We start from the raw sequence: 26803 nt of genomic DNA on the forward strand, positions 1-26803 counted from the left end.
AATGTCAGTCCACCAAGAGTTGCATGAATCTTTTTTTTTCATTCAATTTTATATATATATATATATATATATATATATATATATATATATATATATATATATATATATATATAATTTTAAATGCCGAGTGTCATTTATGGAAGGAGGGAGGAGGTCTTAAATACAGGCTTACAGCACAATGGGAGAACCCCAGAGGGCAGAAGTTCGCTACCGATGTTTACAATCTTGCATCTAAGCTGTTAACGCCCATTATTCAGGATACACAGACAAGGAACTTCCCTTAAGCATTCAGGAGGGTGGAACCTGGCAGGGAATTAGCATAGGGAGGATATCAAGGTCAAGATCCAAAAGCAAGGCAACAGTTACCCAAAACGGGGGTCAGGGACTTACAGGTCCCCCTTTTATTAAATAATGAGCTTCTGACTTGGGTTGCGTGGCACAGCAGCAGGTCACCTTACCCGTCATGGAGATGCCTGCCCAGGCCCCACAGGTGCTCTGTCTTAGGTTGGTGAGCGCCCCCCAGGCATTACCCGTCTCTGAATACTCATTATCATACAGGCTCAGTCATGTGTGAGCTGCAGAATTAACTGCTGCCAAAGATCTCAAAGTGGCACTGGGCTTACAATCTGTGTGTTCGACACAGAAAAGACCAATAGAGGTCCTATCTCACCCATAGCCAGTAGGCTAAAGGCAACTGAGCCATTCCCTTCCTTAATGAGCCATACTGTATGTTGGAGTCCTTGTAAGATAGTACCACAAAAGCAACTGAAACTTGAGTTTATAAATTTATAATTTTCAAAGCCAATCAAGATGTATATAACTACTGAATTAAATTTATCATGCCCAATAGAATGGAAGATTAACTAACTGTGGTAGCTACTTTTGTTGCCAGGGTCTCCACTGTGCTAGCTGTAGTAAGCAATTATGAAATGGTAATCCCAGACACAGTAGCAGCGGTGGCCGCCACTGCTATAACAGCAACAGTGGTAGCAGCAATGTCAAATTCTCTTCTGGAGTGTGTGAACATCTACTGGCATGGATACAACTCCAGGAACACGAACCGCCAAGGCCCATTTTTCTTGATCCCAGCATGACTTAGGCTGGCAGTTCTTCTGGAGAATCCAATCTCATGGCTACAGTTCCTAGGCTTACATTAATGCTTGCCAAAGCTGGCGATATTGGGCTCTTAATCTCCATTGGCATCAGAAGGGTAGTTTTTTCATGAAGACCCATTAGGTCTCTGTCATGTTGGGCTTCAGCAGCAGCCACAGGGCATGTTCAGTGCTCAGGAATCCAAAGAGGAACCTCATTGTCCTGAGGAAAGACATAAACAGAACCCCGGGGCCACACCAACACTAGATCGGGTCTCCTCCACGTGCTAGTAGAAAGATCCTTCCATCGCTCCAGAGGGTGATTTGCAACAGGAGCCCTCCAGTGCTTATCTGCATCGGATATTCCAGCAGAATCTACTGATAAACTCCAGCAGAATCCACCGATAAAAAATTTAAAATATATAAAACAAGGGAAAGAATAGAATGTGGAGCGGAATGATGAGTCCCTAGCTCTCTCTCTTGAGAGGCACATCAAAACACCCAACTTTAATTATGGCTTGTTTATTTTTACTGTATATTTTACTGTTTAGTTTTACTGTATATTTTGAAGCTATTATTGGATACAGACAAATAAAGGATTGCTCTCCTTGGATTTTAATTAAACAGCTTCTTTTGTTACTATGTTATATTTTGTTATATTCCCTTCCTGCCCAGTAATACTTCTTTCTGAGGGAGTGGTGGGTGTGAGACATGATCTCTCTACATAGCTCTGGCTAGCCTGGAACTCACAGAGATTCACCTGCTTCTGCCTCCAGAGCGCTGAGATTAAAGGCGTTTGAGGTCAGTAGTGTTAGGATTCTGTACATGTGCAGCTCGGGGTCTTGTCTGGTGCCTTATTACATCATCAACGGGCAACTGTGTCCCAGCCTTAAAGCTGGATGTGCACCCCCACGCTCTCTCTGTGCCTCTTTCTGTTTCTTCTCTGCCAGGCCTGGCCTACCCATCCTATCCCCTTTTCTCTCTAATAAAGCCCATTCTAACTCTGGTAGCCATGGCTCGTGACTCTTCCACCAAACAACCAGAAAGCAGCAGGGAAGTGATCCATTTCTTTCCTTCTGGACACCAGAGCCACTGACTCAGTCCTGGGAGTTTTGGGGTCTTGCCTCTCCTCATTTCCAAATTGTCAGGGTAGGGAGGACAGCCTTACCCACCTCACCAGATTTAATTGCACTTTCAGGGTTACTTAATGGGAAAGATTTCCAGCTAAGACAGGAGCTTTCATTTCATTGCTCCCTTCCATGTGCCTCACTCCAGACCCACCTGCCTGTGGTTACAGGGCCCTGATCTTTGCCTTGTCCCTAATTCCAAAGAGATAAGTTCTCATGCACCACAAGCTTTTCTCTTCCCAGTTCCCTGTTCTAACTCACTGCTCAGGGGTTGGGGATTTAGCTCAGTGGTAGAGCGCTTGCCTAGCAAGCACAAGGCTCTGGGTTCAGTCCTCAACTCTGGAAAAAAAAAAAAGAAAAGAAAAGAAAAAAAGGAAACTAACTCACTGCTCAGCTGATGGTACAGGACCACCACAGAACCGGAGTCCAGAGATCATCAAGTAAGAAACTGTAACAGCTGAAAGGTATTTACACCCCAGACCCAAAAGTGTCTGGGCTCTACAAAAACAGACTTTAATATGACCATCTATTACTGTTAAATGCTTTTAACAATTGATCACCTGTCTCCTGGATGCCAAACTAGTAAAGGAAACAGGTGCCTTAAAATAATCTCTCTCGGATAAAGCTTAACATATTCCAATCTCTCTGTCTCTTCCATTAACACTAACCAATACAAGCAGAGTACTAAACACCACAAATGGTCACTGATTTTCTCATGGCTGCTTCTTAACATGTTCAAAAATTTTCCCATGCTCCAGAAACCAGCTTAAATCCATCTGGACAGGTCAGATCTGCTTCAGGCCTTTTCTGTCTCATCAGCATCCTGTCAGACACAAAAGCGGCCAGGGTGCCAAGCCAAGAGGGATGCATGGCTCCAGAGTAACGGCCGGCCGGACAGCCCATCATCCCACAATGCCTGTCTACCTTGGAAGACCCCCTTCCTTATTCCCCCTAAGAGCCAGCCGACGCCCACCAAGTCAGCTGGAAGCAGTTTTTCCGGGAGAAACGACACCCCATTCCTATTTACTTGCTTTTTTATAATAAGCAAAAGTCTGGAATGTTAGGATTCTGTACATGTGCAGCTGGGGGTCTTGTCTGGCACCTAATGTCATCAATGGGTGACTGTGTCCCTGACTCAAAAAGCCGCACACGGACCCCCACCCTCTCTCTCTGTGCTTCTCCTCTTTTCTGTTTCCTCTCTGCTCTGCTCCTGCCATCTTTCTGTCTCTCCAGGCCTGGTTTCATTCTAATAAAGCTCTTTCTAACTCTGGTAGCTTTGGCCCGGAACTTTTCTGCCACCCCCACCAACCCACCAGCGCCGTTTCATCCTTTCAAATAGGGGATGCATAAGACCCTGTCTCAAAAATAAAAAAGGTTTAAGGAAAAAATAATTATTGTTATGAGAAGAGGTTGCCAGGCTTACAGTAGAATGCCACCAAAGCCACAGCTCTTAACCCCATCACCTGTATGGGCTAGCAAGGCCACTGTTCTCTTCACACAAGCTCCGTGCTTCTCTGAAGGAACCCCCAGCCCTGTGGGATGACACCATGCTGTGTGCAGTGGGTCCGGTAACTCTGCAGTCAGTGTGAGAGTTGGGGAGCAGAGCGGGGGTCCCAGACCTTTTATCAGGCTATAAGCTTCCAGCATTCCCCTCTCTGCACACCCCCCCCCCCCCCGACATGCTTCCGAAGTCAGATTCACTCTGTTATCTTGAATCATGCCAAGCTTTCCTGACACAACCAAGTACCTTCTGGGTACATCTGGCCTGAGATAAGTCCCCTGAGTTTCAGGAGGCCAGAGTCAGACTGAGATGGGGTGAATGGAGACGGAGGGGTGTAACGCAAATCTTAAAAGGTCTTATTAATAAAAAACAAAAAAACCAAACCCGGAGCCAGATATTGGGGTGAAAGCTGAAAGATCAGAGAAACAGCACAAACCAGCCATGTTCTTACCTCTATGAAATCCTCAGCCTCAAGAGAGAGACTTCTTGTTTACTCACGCCTTATATGCCTTTCTATGCCCTGCTTCCTTCCTAGCACTGGGTTTAAGGGGTGTGCCATTACGCCTGGCTCTGTTCCCAGTGTGGCCTTGAACTCACAGAAATCCAGATGAACCTCTGCCTCCCAAATTCTAGGATTAAAGGCATGTGCTACCACTGCCTGACCTCTGTTTAATATTGTGGCTGGCTCTGTCCTCTGATCCCCAGGCAAGCTTTATTGGGGTACACAATCTATCACCACAGAGGGGCCATCTGTCCCGCCTGCCCACCCAGCTGCCTGAGATCTTTATGTAACCGTCAACTCCTTTTGCACACATAAAAGGTAATTCTTACTAGTGTAATAAACTAGACAGTAGATAGCCTTTTTTTAAAGTTATCAAACGGTGTAACTGATTTAACTGTTTGCTGCTTCCAATTCCTTCCATGGTAAATGGAGCTAAAAATGAAGCAAGCACAGGGTGAGGATTTGGTCAGAACAAGGAGGCTGTGCTCTGGCGCCACCTGCTGCTCATAGACTAGCGGTACCACCAGAGGCCTACAGATGCAAAGGATTGGAGTTCATTTCCCTCAGTGTGCCACTGTGTGCCCACATGCCATGCCATTCCTGGAGTGCCAGAAAGCTACGTTCACCCACCCCTCCCAAACACGCCAATTAAACAAGACAAGTCATGGAGCTGGAGAGATGGCTCAGTGGCTAAGAGCACGGACTGCTCTTGCAAGAGGGCCTGAATTTGTTCCCGGTATCCATGTCTGGCAGGTTGGTCTGGCAGTTCATAAGTGCCTGTAACTCTAGCTCTAGGGAATCTGATGCCTGAGCACATACTCCACCCACCCCAGACACATAGCTTTGGAGCCTGTCCTGGATCTCACTCTGTAGCCCAGGCTGGCCTGGAACTCACAGAGATCCGCCTGCCTCTGCCTCCCGAGTGCTGGGATTAAAGGCGTGCGCCACCACCGCCGCCGCCACATAGCTTTTTTAAAACCAAGAAAAGTCATAGAGAAATGCAGAGGTTTATTCAATGTGGCCACCTTGGGAAGAGGAACAAATAAAGGGGCCCAGGGACCCCCAAGTCCATCTCCAAGTCTGACATAGGCCTGGGTTTAAACAGATGGAAGCAGTGTGCAGAGCTCAGCAGTCCTGGGCAGGGTGTGGTCCCGCCCACCATCACGGTCTGGGCTCTGTCTCTCTGCAAGGTGGTCTGGCAAGTTGCAAAACTGTGCGCCATCTCTTGCTGGAGGCAAGTTCAAGTCTCTCCTCTGGCTGGCATTGGGCTTCAGTCTTTCCCTTCCCCCAGCATGAGATGCCTGGGGAGCTTTAATTCTCTAGAGTCTGTTGTTGCCATAGTCTCACAGTCAATGGGAGGGGCACAAGTTCTCTCCATTACAGTGGTTCCAGTATGTGAAGAACATGTCCATCAAGGGAAGGCTGAGGAGCTGTCCTAGACTCAAGGATGGCTTATTGGAATATGTGACCTAAGAAATGTATGGAGGATGCTTTGGGGACATCTGGTAACTTAGATTTGGACTATGGGATTGAACATATGGAAAAGCAAAGCAGGGCAAACATGTCCAACAGTGTCTGTGATACAGCTGCAGTCATCTGCCTGCCTGTTGGATAGGACCCCCAATCTGTTTTGCTCATTGACACATCCCAGAGCCCAGGCTTTGTTTACCTGCTGGGCAAATGAGGAAGATGGACCCCTTGAAGAGAAGGGTGTTAAGAACCAGGGTGAGCTGGAGCTGGAGAGGTGGTTCAGCAGATAAGAGTGCTTACCCCTCTTGCAGAGACCCAGGTTTGTTTCCCGGCACTCACCTGTTAGCTCACAATCACCTGGAACTCTGGCTACAGGGGATCCTGTAGCAGGAATCTTAAATGGTCTTATTAATAAAATCAAACCTGGAGCAGGTATTGGGGTGAATGCTGGAAGATCAGAGAAGCAGAACAAGCCACAGCTACCTCACCTTGCCAGTTCCTCAGCTGATCCTGTTTCCTCAGACTGGAAGCTTCTGAGTCCTCATCCAGAATGAATCTCAGCTGAACTGCTGCTAGAAGCCTGAAAGCTTAACCAGCCAAAAGCTTCTAGTTTCTGGTCTTCACGCCTTATATACCTTTCTGCTTTCTGTCATCATTCCCTGGGATTAAAGGCTCACTTTCTGGGATTAAAGGCATGTGTCACCATGCTTGGCTGTATCCTTGAACACACAGAGATCCAAGTAGATTTCTGCCTCTGGAAAGCTAGGATTAAAGGTGTGTGCTACCACTGCCTATCCTCTATGTTTAATATTGTGACTGTTCTGTTCTGTGACCCCAGATAAGTTTATTAGCGTGCACAATATTTCAGGGAGCACAATACCACCACAGGATCCAATGCACGTGATACAAATAAACTCATGAAGGTACATAGGCGTACACTTAACTTAAAAAAAAAAAAAGAACTAGAGGTGTTCAGCACCAAAGGGACCTCAAATGTGGGTTCAGGGGACACTGAAATGGATTGTTGGGACTAAGGAGTTTATTAGAAGAGTTATTAATGCCGTGGACAGACAGACAGACAGACAGTATCGTGGCAGGGGCTCTCAAGGGAGGAATCCAGGCCCACATAGAAGTGGGGAGTTCTTCTTGCACCTTTCTGAGGATAGGTGAGGGTTGATAGCTGTCTTATGATTTCTATTGTTGCAATGAAACACCACGACCAAAAAGCACGTCGGGGAGGAAAGGGTTTATGTGACTTACTCTTCCACATCACTGTTCATCATTGGAGTAAGTTAGGACAGGAACTCAAACAGGGCAGGAACCTGGAGGCAGGAGCTGATGTAGAGGCCATGGAGGGGAGCTGTTTACTGGCTTGTTCCCCATGGCTTGGTCAGCCTTCTTTCTTATAGAACTCAGGACCACCAGCCCAGGGATGGCACCATCCACCATGGGCTGCTTCCCTTTCCACTCATTACTAATTAAGAAAATGCCTTAGAGCTGGATCTTAAGGAGACATTTTCCTGATTACGGTTCCCTTCTTTCAGATGACTCTAGCTTGTATCAAGTTGACATAAAACTAGCCAGAACACCAGCACAAGCCTGCAGGCAGGCTTTCTGATTTCCAGGTAGGAAGCAGGGAAGGGGTTTGGGAGCTGGATGTGTGGCCACCAACATCCCTTTGATGTAAACTCACTTCCCCCCATGAGGTCCTGACACTGGAGGTCTGTTAGTTAGGGACGAACAGACAGGGTGTAACCTGCGAGAGGGAAAGCCTGCTGTAGGGGCTGTGCCTGAGCAGCAGGTGGGTTCTGACACCACATGTTTATAAGCTCAGATTTTACTCTCCAGATGGCCAGGCGCTGACGCTATGTGCATGCATTTTCAAGAAAGACATCAGGATCTCTTCCACAGGTCAACCACATAGACACATGGGAAGTTGGAAGCCAAAATGTGTGAGTGAGCCACAAACCATATAATTTTAGATATCCAGACTGGTAACATCCAACAGAAATATAGTGCAAACCAATGTGGTATGTTAAATGGTCTAGTAGTCATAGTTTAAAAAGCACAAAGAAGAGGCTGGAGATATGGCTCAGCAGTTAGAACACTTGTTGCTCTTACAGAAGACCAAGGTCTGGTCCCCAACACCCCTGTGGCTCACAACCATCTGTGACTACAGTTCCAGGAGATCTCATGTCCTCTTCTGGCTTCTGTGGACACTGCATGCACATGGTGCACATACATAAAGGTAAAATACTTATACACATAAAATAATCCCCCAAAATTAAAAAAATTAAAAACCAGAAACAAGTGAAATTAACTTCAATAATAAAATTCATTGATCCCAATAGATCTAAAGTATCATTTCAACATGACAAAAATTACTAATGAGGCAGGCGTGGTGGCGCTTATCTTTAACTCCGGTACTAAGGAGGCAGAGACAGGTGGATTTCAGTGAGTTTGAGGTCAGTCTCATCTACTTGGTGAGTTCTAGGCCATCTAGGGGTGTATAGCAATATCCTGTCTCAGATAAATGAATGAAAAAATGCATGCATGCATGCATGAATGAATGAGTGAATGGAACCAGGTGCAGTCAAGTCTGAAACCTTGGCTTCCATCTCTAACACCAAAACTGAATAAGAAAGTAATGATATATTTTATCTTATGTAAATCTTAGATGCCAAGCATGCGATTGACATACAGTGCATGTCATTTCCCATTTCAGATGCTCAGTGTTCAAAGAGAAATGTGGATGGTGGTAGGGAAGAAATGGGAGGGGAGGTGTTAGTATTTTGACCCGCCCCTTGGGGAACCCGCCCAGCATCCTCTGACGCCGCCATTCTACGTTCCCTTTAAGAAAAACTCCTCCCCCTTTCCTCGCTAGCTCTCCTGTTTTCCCCCCTTTCCCGCCGTGAGGTGTGCACACCTCTGCTTTCCATTCTCCCCCTCCCTCCCTTCCTCCCTCCCTCCCCCCCCCTCTCATAATAAACTCTCTTCACGAGCCCCACCGTCCCATCTGCCTAGCATGTTTCCCCCAGCCATGGGACACCTTGGCCTGGCCAGCCAGGGCCTCCCGCTCGCCGTATCATTATAGAGGGAATGGGGGTTGGATTTGATCAGACACATTATATGCATTTAGAAATTCTCAGGAAATAAAAAAAGCGATGTGGTACTGCACCTGAGGTTGGTTCTCAGCACCCATGTGGGCAGTTCACGCGCCAGGGATCTGATGGCCCTCTTCTGGCCTCTACTGGCACCACACTCACATGTACATACCCACACACATAATTAAAAATAAAATCTACAGCCGGGCGGTGGTGGCGCACGCCTTTAATCCCAGCACTCGGGAGGCAGAGGCAGGTGGATCTTTTGTGAGTTCAAGGCCAGCCTGGTCTCCAAAGCGAGTTACAGGAAAGGCTCAAAGCTACACAGAGAAACCCTTTCTCGAAAAACCAGAAATAAAATAAAATAAATAAAATGAAATCTACAAAATAAATTTAAAAAGCTGGGCTGTAGTGGCACACGCCTTTAATCCCAGCACTCGGGAGGTAGAGGCAGGTGAATCTCTGTAAGTTCGAGTCCAGCCTGGTCTACAGAGTGAGTTCCAGGACAGCCAGGGCTACACAGAGAAACCCTGTCTCGAGAAACAAAAATAAATAAATGGAGAAATGTGAATTCTATTTTTAAAAAGTCGTGTCTAAAAAGAAGGCATCACAACCTGCTTCAGTTCTTAAATATAATTTAATTAAAATTAAATACAATTAAAACTCAGCCAGTCACACGTTTCGAAATGCCCCAAGAAGGCAAGAACTGCGGACTCTGCAATTCTTCATGTAACCACCAGGTGGCGATCAGAACGCTACTCGGCGCATGATGCTCAACATCAACGGAAGCGGAAGTGGAATCTCATCTTCCTGACTGGTTCCTTCTATTTTCTCCTCCTCCGGAAACACAGACCCTCTAGACTCGGGTACTGAGGCTTGCCTGCGGCGGGCGGACTGGCGGGGAGGGATGGGCGTGAGCGCGGAGCCGCGGAGCCTCGCAGTCGCCGGGGCCGGGCTCGCGTCCCCCGTGATCGAGAAGGCGCGCTCTGCGCTGTTGCCGCCGCAGGACGTAGAGGACACGGTGGAGACGCTCATGGTGAGCTCCTGGGGACAGGGGGACCGGGTCGGGAACTGCCTGTGCTGGCGGACAGTGCTTCTAGAACATTCCAGATCTAGAACCCTCTAGCGGTAATGGGTAGGAGCGCTTCGGGTCACCCCGGGCCTCCCTCAGGCCGCCGGGTGCAGGCCGCCTCCCTTGTCCCGCTTCCCTGCGGCTGCTGCCTCCGCTTCCACGGCTCGCGGAGGCCACGCCCCCTCAGTCAGATTGGCTGCGCGGCCGGGCGCCGGGCTGCCATTGGCGGGGGCGGGGGCGGGGCGGTGTCTCCCGCAGCCTGGGCGGGGCCTCGCCAACCATAGGCGGCGGCGGGGTGCGTCGGGAGGCGGGGCGGACCTACCTGGGTGGCGATGCTCCTTAGTGGGAGGACCACGCACAGTCCTTTTGGGATGTCTTTAACATTTTTTATCCTTTTTTGAGACAGGGTCTCACTGTGCAGTCCTGGCTGGAACTCGCTATTTAGACCAGCCTGGCCTCGAACTCGGAGAGATTGGCCTGTCTCTGTCTCCAGAGTGCAGATACTAAAGGCGTGTGCTCCCCTCTGTGTGGCTTTTTGGAAATCTTTAAAGATAACCGTGGCAGCTCCAGGATCATGTCTTTCAAAACTGCATGCCCTTTCTCCCTGGACTGCCATCTTTCCCCTTCTGTTGTGTATTAGACGGAGGGATTCTGTTGGTTGTGGTTTTGTTGTGAGTGGTTGAAATTGTGGAACTGATTGGCTGTTGAAATGATACTCGACTTGTGTTTGTGTGTAGTCCTACTTGCTGATTATGCTTTTAGTTGTTATTTATTTTTATTTATGTGTGTGTGGTGGGGGTATGTGCACAAAAGTGCAGGTACCCATGGAGACCAAAAGGGTGTTGGGATCCCCTGGAGCTGGAGTTACAGGGTGGTATGGGTGTTGGGAACCCCATGGCCTTCTGGGAGAACACTGCTCGCTTTTGACTGTTCTCCAGCCCCTTCTGATTGTTTTTGTCTGTTCTCACGCTTAGAAAATTGCAATATTCAGCCGAACGGTGGTGGTGGTGGCGGCGGCGGCGTTGGCGCACGCCTTTAATCCCAGCACTCGGGAGGCAGAGCCAGGCGGATCTCTGTGAGTTCGAGGTCAGCCTGGTCTACAGAGTGAGATCCAGGACAGGCACCAAAACCACACAAATAAACCTTGTCTCGAAAAACCAAAAAGTAAAATAAAATAAAATAATAATAATAATAATAAAAGAAAGAAAGAAAAGAAAATTGGAATATTCACCTTTCTTTAAGCCGTGAAAAAGGTTGAGCTACTAAAATAAATCTTTCTTAAAATTGGAGGTGTAGCCCTGTGGTAAGGCACCTCAGCAACAAATAAAACTAAACCCAGGACCCTGCCCAGTGGCTCCTGTAGAGAGGCAGGCAGATCTGTGTGATAGTGAGATCCTGTCTCAAAGCAAGTATGGCAGTAGACCCACAAAAAACTCAATCCACTCAAAGGATATGCAGTACACACACAAAAGTCACGGTGCTGTTTACGTTACCTGCTTTTTTTTTTTTTTTTTTTTTTTAGTTTTTGGTTTATCTATTAGAATCGACATTGTGGCTGGGTAGTGGTGGCACAGGCCTTTAATCCCAGGAGGCAGAGGCAGACAGATCACTGAGTTCAAGGCCAGCCTGGCCTACAGAGTGAGTTCCAGGACAGCCAGGGATACACAGGGAAACCTGGTCTTGAACCCTCCTCACCCCCCTCTCCAAAAGCTGTTGGCTCTTTTTGTTGATTCAGTGAGTATTTATTGGGCCAGTGATGTTCTCAGTCACTGTGCTGTGAAGATAAGACATTTAAAGTGCAGTTTCCGCCATCAGGCATGGAGGTGAAGAATGGCAGCCTTCAAATAAAGTGGGTGCAGGGCTGGAAGTGTCTCAGTGATAACATGCTTGTCCAGCATGCCTGAGGCCCTAGGTTCAGTTCCCGGAACAGATAGATAAACGGTGCGATGCCTTTGAGAAGCAGAGCCTAGAAGAACTGCCCAGAAGCTGTGTTACTGTTCCTTCTAGTAACCTTGCTGGGAGTGATTTTCTCCTGTTCTGGGATAGGACATTCAGGGGCCACTGGACCTTGTCCTGTGGGTTTCCGCTCAAGGGAGAACTGAGTACAGGTTTCCTGTTAGGAAGAACCATTCATCTGTCTATGTTGCACACTTTCTGAATACCAGTTCTTGTCTTGTTTTGTTTTGTTTTTGAGAGAGAGTCTCTCTATGTAGTTCTGACTGTCCTGGATCTCAATATGTAGATCAGGCTGCCCCTCAATCTCAGAGTTCTCCTGCCTCTTCCTCTGGCTGCCTTGCTTCCATGTCAGTTCTTGACAGGACCGTGAAGGAGACGGGGTTGTGTCATAAAATGATGGCCACAGGGGGCTGCCCCAGGTGTCAGGAAGACACACGGGACCTGACCTGGGGCTTTGCGAGCACACAGGACCTGAGATGGAGGGATAATGTCTGAGTGTTCAGAGGTGAGAGGGAGGTGGGGAGAGCACCTTGTAGCACTAGCGGATGGTAAATGTATGGGCCAGGGAGGTGAGGAGGGCCTGTGTGCTGGCCGAGGACTTTGCGGCAGTAGGTGACACTGTCTGGGAGAGTTAGGGGGCAGCTGAATCTTTTTTTTTTTTTTTTTTGGTTTTTCGAGACAGGGTTTCTCTGTGTAGCTTTGCGCCTTTTCCTGGAACTCACTTGGTAGCCCAGGCTGGCCTCGAACTCACAGAGATCCGCCTGGCTCTGCCTCCCAAGTGCTGGGATTAAAGGCGTGCGCCACCACCGCCCGGCCTGAATCATATTTTTGATTTACTCTGGATGAGTACTACTGACAGAGTTGTCGTGTTTAGTAGTTTCTAGTACATTTACCATTATGTTTAACCTTTGTTCCATCCTGTTTGCTTGTATGAGTTGGTAATTTATACGTGAACAGAACACGTCTCATTGAGGCTGCAGACTCCAGTCTGCAGTGTTTAAAGATGACCCTGGCTTTAGGATAGGAAGTAGATTGAGGGGTCAGAGTTGAGGTTGAAAGGTTGTGGCAATCAGCAGGGAAGGAGAGGTGGACCCTGGAGCCTGGATGGGTCCAGAAGATGGGTTGAGAGCTGACGAAGAAGCAGAATGAGCAAGTGTGGAGAGGCCCAGACCAGGATGGACAAACAGCAGGGTGTTCACTTGGATGTGGCATGCCAAGGAGCAACAGGTTGGAGTAAAGGAGGGAGATAAGTTCAGGTTTACAGATGTTGTCTGAGGTGACATCTGAGCAGTGGCAGTGTGGGTTTGTGTGGAGCCCCATAGAGCGGTTGTGTGTAGATGAGAGGCTCGAAACTAAGGAAACGGAAGCTGGCTGAGGGATGTGAGAGCTTGGCTCAGTGGAAGAAGAGCTGTGAATAGTGGCCAGAGAAATGAGGGGATGGGGCTCATTTCTGGGGCTGGAAGGAGAGGGGGCTCAGGACGGGGCTCATTTCTGGGGCTGGAAGGAGAGGGGCTCAGGACGGGGCTCATTGCTGGGGCTGGAAGGAGAGGGGGCTCAGGACGGGGCTCATTGCTGGGGCTGGAAGGAGAGGGGGCTCAGGACGGGGCTCATTGCTGGGGCTGGAAGGAGAGGGGCTCAGGACGGGGCTCATTGCTGGGGCTGGAAGGAAAGGGGCTCAGGACGGGGCTCATTGCTGGGGCTGGAAGGAGAGGGGCTCAGGACGGGGCTCATTGCTGGGGCTGGAAGGAGAGGGGGCTCAGGACGGGGCTCATTGCTGGGGCTGGAAGGAGAGGGGCTCAAGAATATGGGATCTCTCCTGGCCCACACACCACATTTTCAAACCCCTGCTCGTTCCTGAATAAACTCATTCTTTGGAGAACCTCTCTGTTGCTTAGGTTGGAGGGACAGACAGGGCTGACTGATGGGTCAGTCCTCAGGACATACTCAGGAAGCAGCAGGCAGAGCAGAGCGAGTCTCCAGAGACTGGGGAGGAGGCAGGTGTGGGGGGACTGTTGCCCAACTTTCCAGTTTGAACTGTTGGGTTTGAGACTCCTGTGGGCCCCCATGGGCAGGAGGGACCCTGATGGCAGAGAGTGGCTGGAGGTGAGGGCAGAATGGGAGTGTGTGTGAAGCCCCGTTGTGGGTGGGGCTGCTTTGAAAGGCTCGGGCTGAGGAGATAAGAGGTGCAGCCGCACTGATCTTCAAGTAGAGGGGAGAGACCTGTAGCCGGGGTGAGGTGGGGGGGGAGGGCGTGGAAGGAACCAGTACGAGAGAGATGTGGTCGCTGATATCAAATGCACTTAAGAATTCAAGTAAGCTAAGGACAGGGGCGGAAGAGGAGGCCTGGGATGTGCAGGCCCCAGTGAGTCCGAAGGAACCGTACCGGAGGAGTTCTGACTAGATGGCAAGCCTGAAGCGTGACAGGCACAGTGTGGCACTGGAAACAGACTCTGGAGCAGGTTTCCAGGCAGAGAAAAGATGTCCAAGGAAGAGAGGGACCTGGTATATGAGGAGGTTGAATCCCCCAACACTGCAAGTGCTCAGGTGAGGCTGAGGAGCAGCTTTGTGGGGAGTTTTGCTTAGCAGAATAGTTGGCATTTCTGGAGAGAGGGCACTGGCTGCCAGTACAGATGTGCTGAAGTACACACACCGCCTGGTTTTGCCTGCTGTCTTCTGAGAGCCCTGCTGGCACCCCAGGACTGTCGTCCCATCCAGTATTCAACTCTCAGAACTTCTTTAGTCCCAGTGGTCTTGAAACCAACTCCAGGTGTATTGGATGGAAGTTAGGGTGGGCTCTCTTCTCTCTGAAATGGGTGCTTCAGATAACATTTGGATTCCTGGTAATTTGACGTAACAGAGACTTCATAGTCATTCCAGTAAGCCGTTAGAGCCACAGTGTGTCAGTTATTTTAAAAAGTAGTCTATGGCAACAGCACCTGGAATGCGCCTAATCTTGTCTGATCTCGGGAGCCGGCCAGGGTGGGGAGTACAGGTGCCACTAAATGGGGGAACAGGAGTCTCCAGATGGGCTCTGCCAAGCGTCTTGTTTGGAGGAGAGAGAGTTGTGAAGTGTCTGTTCGTTGTCATTGGTGATTCCGATGCATTCCAGAAAGGGGACGCTGTCATGGAAACCCAGTACCCTGAAGTGGGGGTGCACTCCTGGGGTGTGCCTGAGGGAGGTACTTCAGTGTCCGAAAGGAGTAGAGCCAGAAGATAAGCCTGCGTGGCAGTGCAGGGCTTGAGGGAAGGCCCGAAGGCCAGAAGGACTGCTCTGCACAGTGTGGTCTGCTTGGGTCCCGTGAGATGGTGGGTAGAAGAAGGGCAGAAGGTTTTGTTTGTTTGTTTGTTTTTGTTTTTGCTGGTTTTTCCGAGGCAGGGTTTCTCTGTGTATCCCTGGCTGTCCTGGATCTCCTTCCGTAGGCCAGGCTGGTCTCAAGCTCACCTGCCCCTCCTCCCAGGTGCTGGGGTCAAAGGTGTGTGCCACTACCGCCCTTGCTTGAAAGGCAGAGTTTTAATGGAGTACTGGAAGCTATACATAGTGGCCAAGCTTATGCTCTCGTGGGTTTGGACTTGTTCCTATAAATACCTGCAGCTCCTACGATCCAGACAGCATGAGGACAGATAGGGAAGCGTGCCATGAAAATGGACGTGTTGCCGAGTGGAGCCAACATTAGAGCAGGAAATAGTGAGAGCAGAGAGGTCCCTTTTGCTGTGCACATTTCAGTACTGGCTGTAGACTTTACTTTCCCGGTGTTGGTGGGAAAGGCGTGGCAATTGGAGTAGCTCCCAACAGCGTTGTGGGAGGGGCATGAGGCACGTGGTCACAGCTCAGCAAATCAGGAAGCAGAGAGCCCAGCTAGAAGTAGGCTGGGATGGGGTTGTGACAGGTCCTCAAGGTCCTGAAGGTCCTGAAGGTCCTCGGGAAAGCATGGGAAAGTGGGGAAAGGAGCTGGGCTTGGTGGGTAAGCCTGCCGACGCCACTGTCTCTTGCAGTTACATCCGGTGATCAAGGCTTTCCTCTGCGGCTCCATCAGTGGGACCTGCTCCACCCTCCTCTTCCAGCCTCTGGATCTCCTCAAAACCCGTCTGCAGACCCTCCAGCCCTCAGACCTACGGTAGGCTGTTGCCCTGCCTCATGGCCGGGTTTAGCAACTTCTCAGACACAGGACTAGCCTTCCAAGTTACATCAACTTTATGACGTTAGAGAAACACAAGCCAGACTGGAAGTCCTTTCTGTTCTTGTGTTTGCTTCAGACAAGAGTCTTGCTGTGTATCCTACACTGACCTTGATCTTTGCAATCCTCCTGTCTCAGCTTCCTGAGTGCTGGGTCATGTGCTTTGTGGATACTGTTTTCTGAAGAAAAAAAGCTAACACAGTTTTTCTATACCTACACATTATAATTTGATAAATTGGGGTCCTTTTGAAGAGCACCAGAGGACCTTCTTCAGTAACATTTGCATTGCTCCCGTGCTAGCTTGTGACATTATGACTGTGCTACCTGGTCCTGGGTTGTTGTTGTTTTTGAAATACCATCCATTTTGAATGAGTTTGTGTCTCTCAGCACTATGGGAACTACACAATGTGTATGTAAAGTGGAGTTTATCCCATTGCTTGTGGTGTGAATAGACAAGTAAATATGCGTATGTGCCAAACCATGAATGCACGGCAGTCAAGAATTCTGGGTCTGGTGAGACGGGTCAGCTGGTGAAGGTGCCTGGTGCCTGACGACCCGAGTTGATCCCTAGGACCGACTTGGGAGGAGAGAACTGATTCCTGCAAGTTGTCCTCTGACTTCCACACGTGTGCATGTGCACACACACACACACACACACACACACGCACACACACACACACACGCACACACACACACACGCACACACACACACACACGCGCACACAGGCACACACACACACACAGGCACACACACACACGCACGCACACGCACACACACAGGCACACACACACGCACACACACGCACACGCACACACACGCACACGCACGCACACGCACGCACACACACACGCACACACACGCACGCACACGCACACACACACGCACACACGCACACACACACGCACACGCACACACACACGCACACACACACACGCACACACGCACACACACGCACGCACACACACGCACGCACACGCACACACACACACGCACACACACACGCACACGCACACGCCACACACACACACACGCACACGCACGCACACGCACACACACACGCACACACGCACACACACACGATACATAATAGATTTTTAAAAGAGCAATTCTAAGATGCAGTATGGAGAGCCCTGTGTTGTAGACAGTCTTCGGTGGGAACTCCGCTGTGAGGGTGCCGTCTGACATTTGTTTTCTTTCCCTGTCCATGTTGTCTCCTTCAGTTCCAAGCGTGTTGGGATGTTGGCGGTGTTCTTGAAGGTGGTCCGCACGGAAAGCCCTCTGGGCCTCTGGAAAGGGATGTCTCCTGTAAGCTGCCTTTTGGTCCGGATTCTCCTCCACCTCACCGGTTGTTGCTTAGACTATTTGGCTCCTCCCCAGTCTGTGTGTATTAGTTACTTTTCATTGCTGTGACCAAATCCCTGACAGAAGCAGCTCAAGAGAGGAGACGCTTGTCTGGGTTTGTGTGGGGACGGAGTCCATCTTGGTGGGAAAGGCATGGGAGCTGGAATAGCTTTCCACAGCCTTGTGGGAGGGGCATGAGGCAGCTAGTCACATCTCAGCAAATCAGGAAGCAAGGAGCCTAGCTGGAAGAAGGCGGGGCCAGGACATGCCTCCCAGCTGTCATGCCTCCTACTTCTGACATTTTGCAGCCTCTCAAAACAGCACCACCATCTGATGACAAGGTGTTTAATCACATGGTTTGTGAGGGACGTTTCCTCTCAAACCATAATCTCTGGTTTTAGTTCCCTGCAGTCAGCCCTGCTCCAGAACATTAAATAGAAAGTTCTGTAGATGAACAACACATAGGATTTCAATGGTGCATTGTTCTGAGTGTGAGGCATTACTCACTCTCGGAGCTGTGCTCACCACTCACCTGTCAATCACTCAGTAGCTGGCAGGTTATCAGCTCACCTGCTGGGGAACCGTGAGGTTACCCGTATCTTACTTACTGATGTCCTCAGCACACCCTGGCACTGACAGTGGGACCTGCCGAAGGGAAGCCGTACAGGGCTTTGGGGGCGGGGAAAGGTGGAAGAAGAAAAGAAAAAACACTGTGGTAGGAAGGAGCGCTGTGTCCATGAAGTGGTGGAGAAGGAGGAAGAAATCCAGGCTGTTTTTGTTGTCATAGTTCAGATTGCAGAAGTTAACAGCCCCGTGTGATCATAGCCATGGCGTGTGGAAAGTGCTAGGCTAAGGTGGACAGTGCGCTGCATCTGTGGGTGGAGACAGGAACAGAAAATATGGTCTAACTGATGGCAGTGTGTTGCACCAGAGGACAGGGAGCCCGCTTGAAGACTTCAGCAAGAGATCCCCTGCAATGAGTGACCACAAGCCACTCAGCACAAGGCGGGGATACAGTCACCTGCATTTGGAAGCAGCCTTGGGCAGGAACAAGCTGTCCATGTGTCTGAAGCGGCTGCCACATTCTGGCATGCTGACGTGACTGGATAAAGGAAACTGAGCAAGGGGCCAGATGTGAAGCAGTGAGGCTCTGAGGTGCCAGCAAGTGGGACCTGCGTCCACAACAGAGCGGGTACAGCTGAGTATGAGATGTGGCCAAGCCTGACAGGGAGTGAGAGAACAGATTTGGCGTGCTAATGGACTGGAGGATGGCTCAGTGGTTAAGAGCCTACATTGAGCAAACAAACCGTGTGTTTAAACCTGGGTTCCATCTCAGCGCCCATATCAGGCAGCTCACAACCGCCTATAATTCCAGGCAGGTCCAAGGGATCTATGGTCCTTTTCTGGACTCTGCATTCTCTCATATACATGTACAAACCCATATACAGACACACATCTATACACATAAACAAAAATAAACAATTTTTTTAAAAAGGTAACTGCTGGACATAATCCCAGCACTCAGGAAGCAGAGGCAGGGGAATCTCTGTGAATTAGCAGCCAGCCAAGGCTATATAGTGAGACCCAGTCTGAAAACAAAAACTAAAACAAGCAAGGCATGGGAAGACCTTGTGAGTCACATATCAGAAGAGAAGAAGAAATGTGAATGTTACCAAAATTTGCTGAAGTGTTTTAGGTTGCACGTTAAAGGACTAAACCATGGGGTCAGATCGTCGTTGAGTGCCCTGCAGAGCTGCGACTCCTGCAGAGGCTCTGAGGAGTTGAACTCCTGGTCTCAGTTCTTCTGAACAGTTTCACAAATAAATCAGCTTTTCCTCTGTCAGGATGTCCTGGCTGTCAGCATCTCCTGCTCCTCAGCCATGGGGATCATCATGGATGATCAACATGGTCCCCTGTGACAGGTCATCAGGTCAGTAGGAGCCTGACCTCCCCCAGTGCCTCTGTCGATCACCTTGCCTTATCTCCTCCCCCAGGTGTTTCGCTGGCTCTAAATATCACAAGAAGAGGGGGAGCAGGCCAGTGGGGTGTAAGGGAAGGGAAGCTGCAGTCATCCAGATTTTGTTACTATGCTTTGTTTATAAATGAAGCTCTGTTACCTGGATTTGAACAGTGTGCATAGGACTCAGTGCCGTCCACTGTTTTGGCTACCCCCTTCCCAACAGATGTGAGGGGCCGCTCGCTTCCCCCGTCTCCTGTACGGTCACTAATGTCTGCACTCATGACTGTCAGCACAGCCCCAGCTCCGTAGCTGGCATCCCACTGGCTGTCAGCGCAGCCTCACCTTCCCCACCACCGTGAAAGCTCGCTGGGATGGCCACACCTTTATTTCTTTGCCCAAAGGCTTTTTCTGGCCCCAAGGACCCACCTTGCTGGAAGTACCAAGCCTTGGTTCCCACCCTCCACCCACAGCAGCCTTCAGCCACTGAAAGATGGAAAGTGATGTTTAACTACACCCCTTGCCCCTTCAGCAGAAAGATCACAGGGGTGGGGTGTTCACTGGTTGCTGGAGCTTGCAGAGGGGGACTAACTTAATCACAGCTGGAACTGCTTTGATATACTCCGTACTGACTGATGCCTTCCTGTCTCTGCCCCTCCTCCCATTGGTGCTCCCTTCACACCTTAAACAAGCAGCTTGCATGTGGATCACCCTGGGGTCTCCTAGGGATCACCTTCCAGCAGGCATCCTGTAGGTTTGAGTCTTTGGTTTCATCCTTCCTCTCTCTGCCTTTCCCTACAGTCCATCGTGAGGTGTGTCCCTGGTGTCGGAATCTACTTTGGCACTCTGTACTCTCTGAAGCAGTATTTCTTTCGAGGCCATCCTCCAACCGCCCTGGAGTCGGTCATCCTGGGCATGGGCTCACGCTCTGTCGCAGGAGTCTGCATGTCACCCATCACGGTGATCAAGACGCGCTACGAGGTAAGTCTAACAGTTTTAGAACCTTCGGGTTCCGGGTAGTGAGCACGTGTGCCAACCCCAGGAGTGTAGTCAGACTCAGGGTAAAACGTGCTCAGATAACTCAGTTTTGTAGACAGGGCAAGCCATGTGTGAACTAGAGCCTGGTTCCTTGGTGATGGCATGTAACCTGAATTCTGCTTGGGCCACTGCTCGGATGCCAGTCTGTGCCAGTCACTAGATGTGCCCTCCTTTTGTAGAGTGGGACTTACAGCTACGAGAGCATCTACGCAGCCCTGAGGAGCATCTATTGCAGCGAAGGCCACCGAGGCCTCTTCAGGGGCCTGACAGCAACTCTCCTCCGCGATGCGCCCTTTTCAGGACTCTACCTGATGTTTTACAGCCAGACCAAAACCACAGTGCTCCGTGGCACAGGTAAGGGGGTGTGGTGGGCAAGAGGAGTCTCTGAGAGACTGGATTTTTGCCTTTTCTCTGGGGTAGTCATAGGAGTTTTAGGAATGGAGCTGTCTTAGTTAGGGTTTCTATTGCTGTGAAGAGACACCATGACCACAGCAACTCTTATAAAGGAAAACATTTCGCCGGGCGGTGGTGGCGCACGCCTTTAATCCCAGCACTCGGGAGGCAGAGGCAGGCGGATCTCTGTGAGTTTGAGGCCAGCCTGGGCTACCAAGTGAGTTCCAGGAAAGGCGCAAAGCTACACAGAGAAACCCTGTCTCGAAAAACAAAAAAAAAATAAAAATAAAAAAAAAAAAAAGGAAAGCATTTCATTGGTGGCTTACAGTTCATTATCATCATGCTGCAGTGTGGTGGCGTGCGGGCAGACATGGTGCTGGAGAAGGAACTGAGAGTCCTACATCTTGACCCACAGGCAACAGGAAGTGGTCTGAGACACTGGGTGTGGCTTGAGTATATATGAGACCTCAGAGCCCACCCCCACAGTGACACACTTCCTCCAACAAGGCCATACCTACTCCAACAAAGGCATACCTCCTAATAGTGCCATTCTCAATAAGCTTGTGGGGGCCAGTAACATTCAAACTACCACAGGAGCCATTTGGGGGCTGGGTGATAGGAGGCCCTATAGAGTTGATGTCTTCTAAAGGAGAGAGGGTAGGCTGGGTGAGAAACAAAGTGTGTTTTGCCAAGGTTCTGCAATAGCATGCCCCAGACATGATCAAGGAACCCCAGGGCAGAAGCTTTGGGGGGTACAGCCTGCCAGTCTGTTTTTCGGTGAGCTCTTGGTGTGGTCCCCATCAGGCCAGCTGGGGAGCAGTGACTGGTTGGGGATTTGAGGAAAAGTTTTTACTCCCCCTGCCGTGTCCCTGCTGCTGTTCTGCTGAGCCCTCCAGATGGGCGGGGGCTAGAACTGCAAACTTGAGGTGCTTGTGCAGACCCACCCCCAGCAAGCTTGTGGGCCACCCGTGAGCCAAGTCTGTGGGTGGTAAATGCTGACAGAGCAGAGCAGAGTTGCTTGAAACCCCTTCTGCAGAGTGAGCCTGAACTCAACAAGCTGTCGGAATAATTGGGGAAGTGGGAATGGAATACCACCCTGGTGACTGATAGCTGCAATTGTCGTGTTTGGGGGAATGGCTCCTTCCTCCTTCCTACGTGGGGCCAGGTGTGACCCTGCAGGTCACAGCCTTCTTTTGCAATAGAAATGTAAGACAATAAGGAAATGTAGAAGTGGTATTTTATTTTCATTTTGAAACCAGGCCTTATTATGTATCCCTGGTTGGCCTAGAACTCAACTATTGTAAACCAGACTGGCCTCAGACTCCTAGAGATCAGCTCACCTCCACCTCCAGAGCACTAGGATTAATATAGGAATCACCAAGCTTGACCTGTCGTGTACAATGAATATGCATTAATTAAAAAATGAAATTTCCTGGCAGTGGTGGCACACGCCTTTGATCCCAGCACTCGGGAGGCAGAGGCAGGCAGATCTCTGTGAGTTCAAGGCCAACCTGGGCTACAGAGTGAGTTCCAGGAAAGGTGCAAAGCTATACAGAGAAACCCTTTCTCGAAAAACCAAAATAAATAAATAAATAAATAAATAAATAAAATTAATAAAATTCATGTCCATAAATCCTTAAAAATTGGAATTAATGAAGTAATTTTTTAATTTTGGAAATGTGTATTGAATCTTTTATTTTTTAGTTTTTTGATACAGGGTTTCTCAGTGTAACAATGCTGGCTGTCCTGGAAATTGCTTTGTAGACCAGGCTAGCTTTGAACTCACAGAAGATCTGTCTGCCTTTTTCTCCCAAGTGCTGAGATTAAAGGCATGCGCCACCACCATCTGGTGTATATTGAATCTTTAAAGCCAACAGTGTCCTTGATGAATAAAAACTCAAGTTTTCCTACCTAGAGCTAGTAAAAAGGTGAGAGTGTCCACACCTGCACTGTCCAGTCAGAGGGTGTCCACACCTGCACTGTCCAGTCAGAGGGCGTCCACACCTGCACTGTCCAGTCAGAGGGCGTCCACACCTGCACTGTCCAGTCAGAGGGCGTCCACAACCTGCACTGTCCAGTCAGAGGGTGTCCACATTTACACTGTCCAGTCAGGTGCTGCAGAGCTGTCAGATATTTTTAATTAACTGTCAGATATAATTAACATATTAATTGTTTTAAATCATTATACTGAATAATGCGTTTTCCGTGACACCATCATCCAGACACATCCCAGGACCCTGGTCAGGCCTGGCCCTGAGCACACTGGTTAACCCTGCCTCTCCACCATCTGTCTGAGAATGTGAGTTTTGTAACCTCACGCTGCCCTTGCTGTTTCAGATCAGTTGGCTGCTGCTCTGATGCCCCTGGTTAATTTCAGCTGTGGGGTGTTTGCTGGCATTCTGGCTTCGCTGGTGACCCAACCTGCAGACGTGATCAAAACTCATATGCAGCTCTCCCCAGTGAAGTCTCAGTGGATTGGCCAAGCGGCCACCCTCATCTTCAAGGTAAGGTAAGCTGCAAAGTGTGTGCTGCTCTCGTGGTCAGGGATGTCTGTAGAGCAGCAGCACACACTCCTCCAGTGTGCTAGCAACCCTGGGGAGCGTTAGAATTGTGTGTTCCCAGGGGCCGCAGAGATGGCTCAGCAGTTAGGAGTGCATGCTGCTCTTGTAGAGGACGTTATATCTACCAGCTTCCAATGGTATCGCCAGTTCTGACCGCCTGATCCAGATCCCTGGCTTGGCAAGCAGCCCTAGTCTGTATTTCCTATGCTGCTTGGCACTTCTTTGCCGTGTATAAATGGTGCAGCTGGCTGAGCATAGTGGTGGACACCTGTCACCCTAGTTCTGAGGTCTGTGGAAGGAGGGTCATGAGTTTGAAGCCAGTGTTGTCTGGGCTGCAGTAGTGAGTGTCCCATTTCAAAGCAAGCAAACAAACCAGAACAACGTAAACAGAACCATATGCACACAAACCAAATGCACACACCAACCCTGCATAAGGGAGTTCCCAGTATAGAGAGCTTTTAAACCCCCTGCCTGGGTCTGGTTCCAATCTCTGGCACCCCAGAAGAATCTCGTGATGTTCTTTTAAAAATCCCTTCAATTTTATTTATGTGTATGTGTGTACATGTTAGTGGTGTGTGCTTATGGAAGCTGGAAGGGGCACTTCGTCCCCCTGGTTGCTGGAGTTAAGAGACGATTGTGAGCTGCCATATGGGTGCTGCAGAGCAAACTCTGGAAGAACAGCAAGTGCTCTCAGCTCCTGAATGTTCTGGAACTTGTTATGTAGACCAGGCTGACCTGGAACTCAAGAGATCCACCTGCCTCTGTCTCCAGAGTGGCGGGGTTAAAGGCATTGCACCACCGCTCTAGGTTCTAAATGTCCTTTTTAAACTAAGAAGTGTCCCTAGGTGGTGCAGATCTAAAGACGTGGCCCCTCCACAGTTACAGGAAAACTGGAGGGTCATTGGTTATCCCCGTGGGGCCATAATCCACAGGTTTGGCGCACAGTTGAAAACTAAGATTCTAAAATGGAGAGCAAACCGCCAGGTGATTAAGTAGCTGCGGTGAACTTGGCTTTTGAAGTTTTGACACTGGTTTTCATCACAGGACCATGGGCTGCGTGGCTTCTTTCAAGGCGGGGTTCCCCGGGCCCCTCCGTAGAACTCTGATGGCTGCCATGGCATGGACTGTCTATGAAGAAATGATGGCCAGGATGGGCCTCAAGTCCTGACAAGAGAGGGCCGGGAAGGAAGATCTGCTGTCTTGCCTGGTTCCTGCCATGGGCCGCTGCAGCTTGCTGTCCTGGAGTCAGGTGAAGCGCCGTCTGAGGAACCAGGCATAAATGCTGTTGCCTTTAGCCCCCATTCAAAGACTGGAGGAGTGTGGAGCCCCCAGAGCCTCCGAAGTGGAGTCGCCACAGCTCCAGACACACTCCCAGCCAATACACACAGGGAGCTGGGAGTCGAGCTTGGTTGCCCCACAAGGCTACTTGAGAGGCATTTCTAGAGAGACCTCTGCCAGAATGCTCTGTTTCAGCCACCTACCTACGTCATAGGGCATCTTAGATATGCTGGTGAGCACGGAATCCCACAGTAGAGAAGCTGCGGGCCTCCTGCTGTGTCTGAAGGCAGGAGTCTCAAGTTAGGGAGGACTGGACCTAACGGGAGCTGTCGTGAAGCGGTGAGGTGGTTCAGAGAGTTATGGTGCTTGCCTGCATTGGATCCCCGGACCCATGGAGGAGGAGAACCAACTCCTGCAAGATGTCCTCTGACTCCCTCACGTGCACTGTGCAAGCACCCATACCCAATAAGGAAATAAATGTAATTTTTTTAAATAAAGACATCAACAGGCTGGATACTGTTTGAGGCGATAAAAACAAAAAAACACTCCCAAAATAAGATAGAATTAATTTTGCTCCTGGGGAACCTCCTGTAGGCCCCAGAGAATGGACACAATCACTTCCTAGGCTTCAAATGTACTGTTTTATTGTTTGGTTTGGTTTGTTTTTTGAGACAGGGTTTCTCTGTGTAGCCCTGGCTGTCTTGTAACTCACTCTGTAGACCAGGCTGGACTTGAACTTAGAGATCCGCCTGCCTCTGCCTCCCAAGTGTTGGGATTAAAGGTGTGCACCACTACTACCCCCAACTGTACTGTTTTAATCTGTGTTATTCTCACATTTTCCATAAAGTTCAGATGGAAAAAGTAAAGACCTTAGATTGAGATCTGTTTGAAAAACAGAAAAACAAAAATAAGCATAGCAGATTGAGGAGAAGCATGCCATTAATCCCAGCACTTGAGAGCGAGAGCAGGTGGCTGTCTGAGAGTTCCAGGTTAGCCAGGGCTGCATAATCAGCCTGTCTTTATTTAGAAAGAAAGAAGAAAGAAAGAAAGAAAGAAAGAAGAAAGAAAGAAAGAAAGAAAGAAAGAAAGAAAGAAAAAAGAAGGAAGGAAGGAAGGAAGAAAGAAAGAAAGAAAGAAAGAAAGAAAGAAAGAAAGAAAGGAAAGGAAAACGTACTTCTTGGTAAATCTAAATAGTATGTCTTACTCCCTGAGGATAGCAGAGGAATTTTGAGGTGACTTAAGTTTTGACCTGTCATATAAGTCCTTAAAACTTAATTTTTAAAAAGCAGCTTTAGAGATGGGTATGGTGGTGCACACCTTTGATCCCAGCATTCAGGAGGCAGAGTAGGCAGATCTCTGAGTTCGAGGCCGGCCTGGTCTACAGAGTGAGTTCCAGGACATCCAGGGCTACACAGAGAAACCCTGTCCCAGAAAACCAAAGGAAAAAACAAAGGCAGCTTCAGTTTACACACTACACAATGTACCTGTGTGAAGTACACAGGCCAGTGGTTTGGAGCTTGATGTATGGCTGAGTGGAGTGCTAATACATGCAAGGTCCTGGGTTCGATCCCCAGTACACCTGTCATAGGAAACTCAGTCACCCCTGTGAGACCCTGTCCAAAAAGTGCAGCCGTGACCCCACATCAGTTTTAGAACATCCCTTTGTAAGATCTCTTAATCCTCATTCCCAGCCCACAACTCATTTTCTGTAATTTTGTCTTTCTGAACACATTCATTTAATAGATTCTAGAACATTCTGTATTCTTTTACTCATCAAAATATTTTGAGGTACATTCCTGATGTGGAAGTTCAATACTTTGTTCTTTTTAGTTTTAGTTTTGTTTTTTGGTTTTGTTTTTTTTTTGAGATAGGGTATTAATACACCTTCAAACTCACGATCCTCTTGCCCCCGCCTCCAAAGTGTGAATTAAACAGGGGTGTACCACCATACTCAGGCCAGAGCCGATTTTCCTCTGAAGTTCTCGGACCTTGTGAGGTGAGGCAAGCACTCTACCACTCAGCAGTACAAACAGCATAAAAGATGTGAATGGATGACCAGTCATCCAGTCTCTCCACATACCCTTCAACACTTTGTCATATCTACTGGGTGCCCATCTTTTTTTTTTTTTTTTTTTTTTTTTTTTTTTGTGGTGGTCTCAAGTTTAGGAAGGAGCCATTACTTTCTACAAGGAGCAGAGGGGTAGGTGGGTATGTGCTCCAGTGTTTAAAAAGCTCT

General features: G+C 49.2%; 1 protein-coding gene across 2 annotated transcripts; it reads left to right on the forward strand.

Annotated features, from left to right (window-relative positions):
• Positions 1 to 9457: 9457 nt before the first annotated feature.
• On the forward strand, positions 9458 to 25081 carry Slc25a38 (solute carrier family 25 member 38). 2 transcript variants are annotated; one of them, XM_052724366.1, is made up of 7 exons: positions 9458 to 9831; positions 15817 to 15938; positions 17220 to 17304; positions 20099 to 20278; positions 20515 to 20689; positions 23066 to 23237; positions 24334 to 25081. In XM_052724366.1, exons 1-7 carry the CDS (start codon positions 9703 to 9705, stop codon positions 24455 to 24457), a joined length of 987 nt encoding a protein of 328 aa, XP_052580326.1. In that variant the 5' UTR covers positions 9458 to 9702; the 3' UTR covers positions 24458 to 25081. The 2 variants fall into 2 exon arrangements, with proteins under 2 accessions (XP_052580326.1, XP_052580335.1); XM_052724375.1 differs by having other exon boundaries at positions 9460 to 9831; positions 23066 to 23232.
• Positions 25082 to 26803: the final 1722 nt, after the last annotated feature.

This window comes from Peromyscus californicus, unplaced genomic scaffold (genome assembly GCF_007827085.1).
Source record: "Peromyscus californicus insignis strain IS unplaced genomic scaffold, ASM782708v3 Scaffold_11__1_contigs__length_118956290, whole genome shotgun sequence".
Classification (NCBI taxonomy): Eukaryota; Metazoa; Chordata; class Mammalia; order Rodentia; family Cricetidae; genus Peromyscus; species Peromyscus californicus.

What these genes read in the sequence shown, in the direction of transcription:
- Slc25a38 (XM_052724366.1), top strand. Translation starts at nt 9,703, where the DNA reads ATGGGCGTGAGCGCGGAGCCGCGGAGCCTCGCAGTCGCCGGGGCCGGG. An exon ending in CACAGTGCTCCGTGGCACAG is followed by an intron (nt 20,690 to 23,065) that starts GTAAGGGGGTGT and finishes TTGCTGTTTCAG; the next exon opens with ATCAGTTGGCTGCTGCTCTG. An exon ending in ACCCTCATCTTCAAGGTAAG is followed by an intron (nt 23,238 to 24,333) that starts GTAAGCTGCAAA and finishes TTTTCATCACAG; the next exon opens with GACCATGGGCTGCGTGGCTT.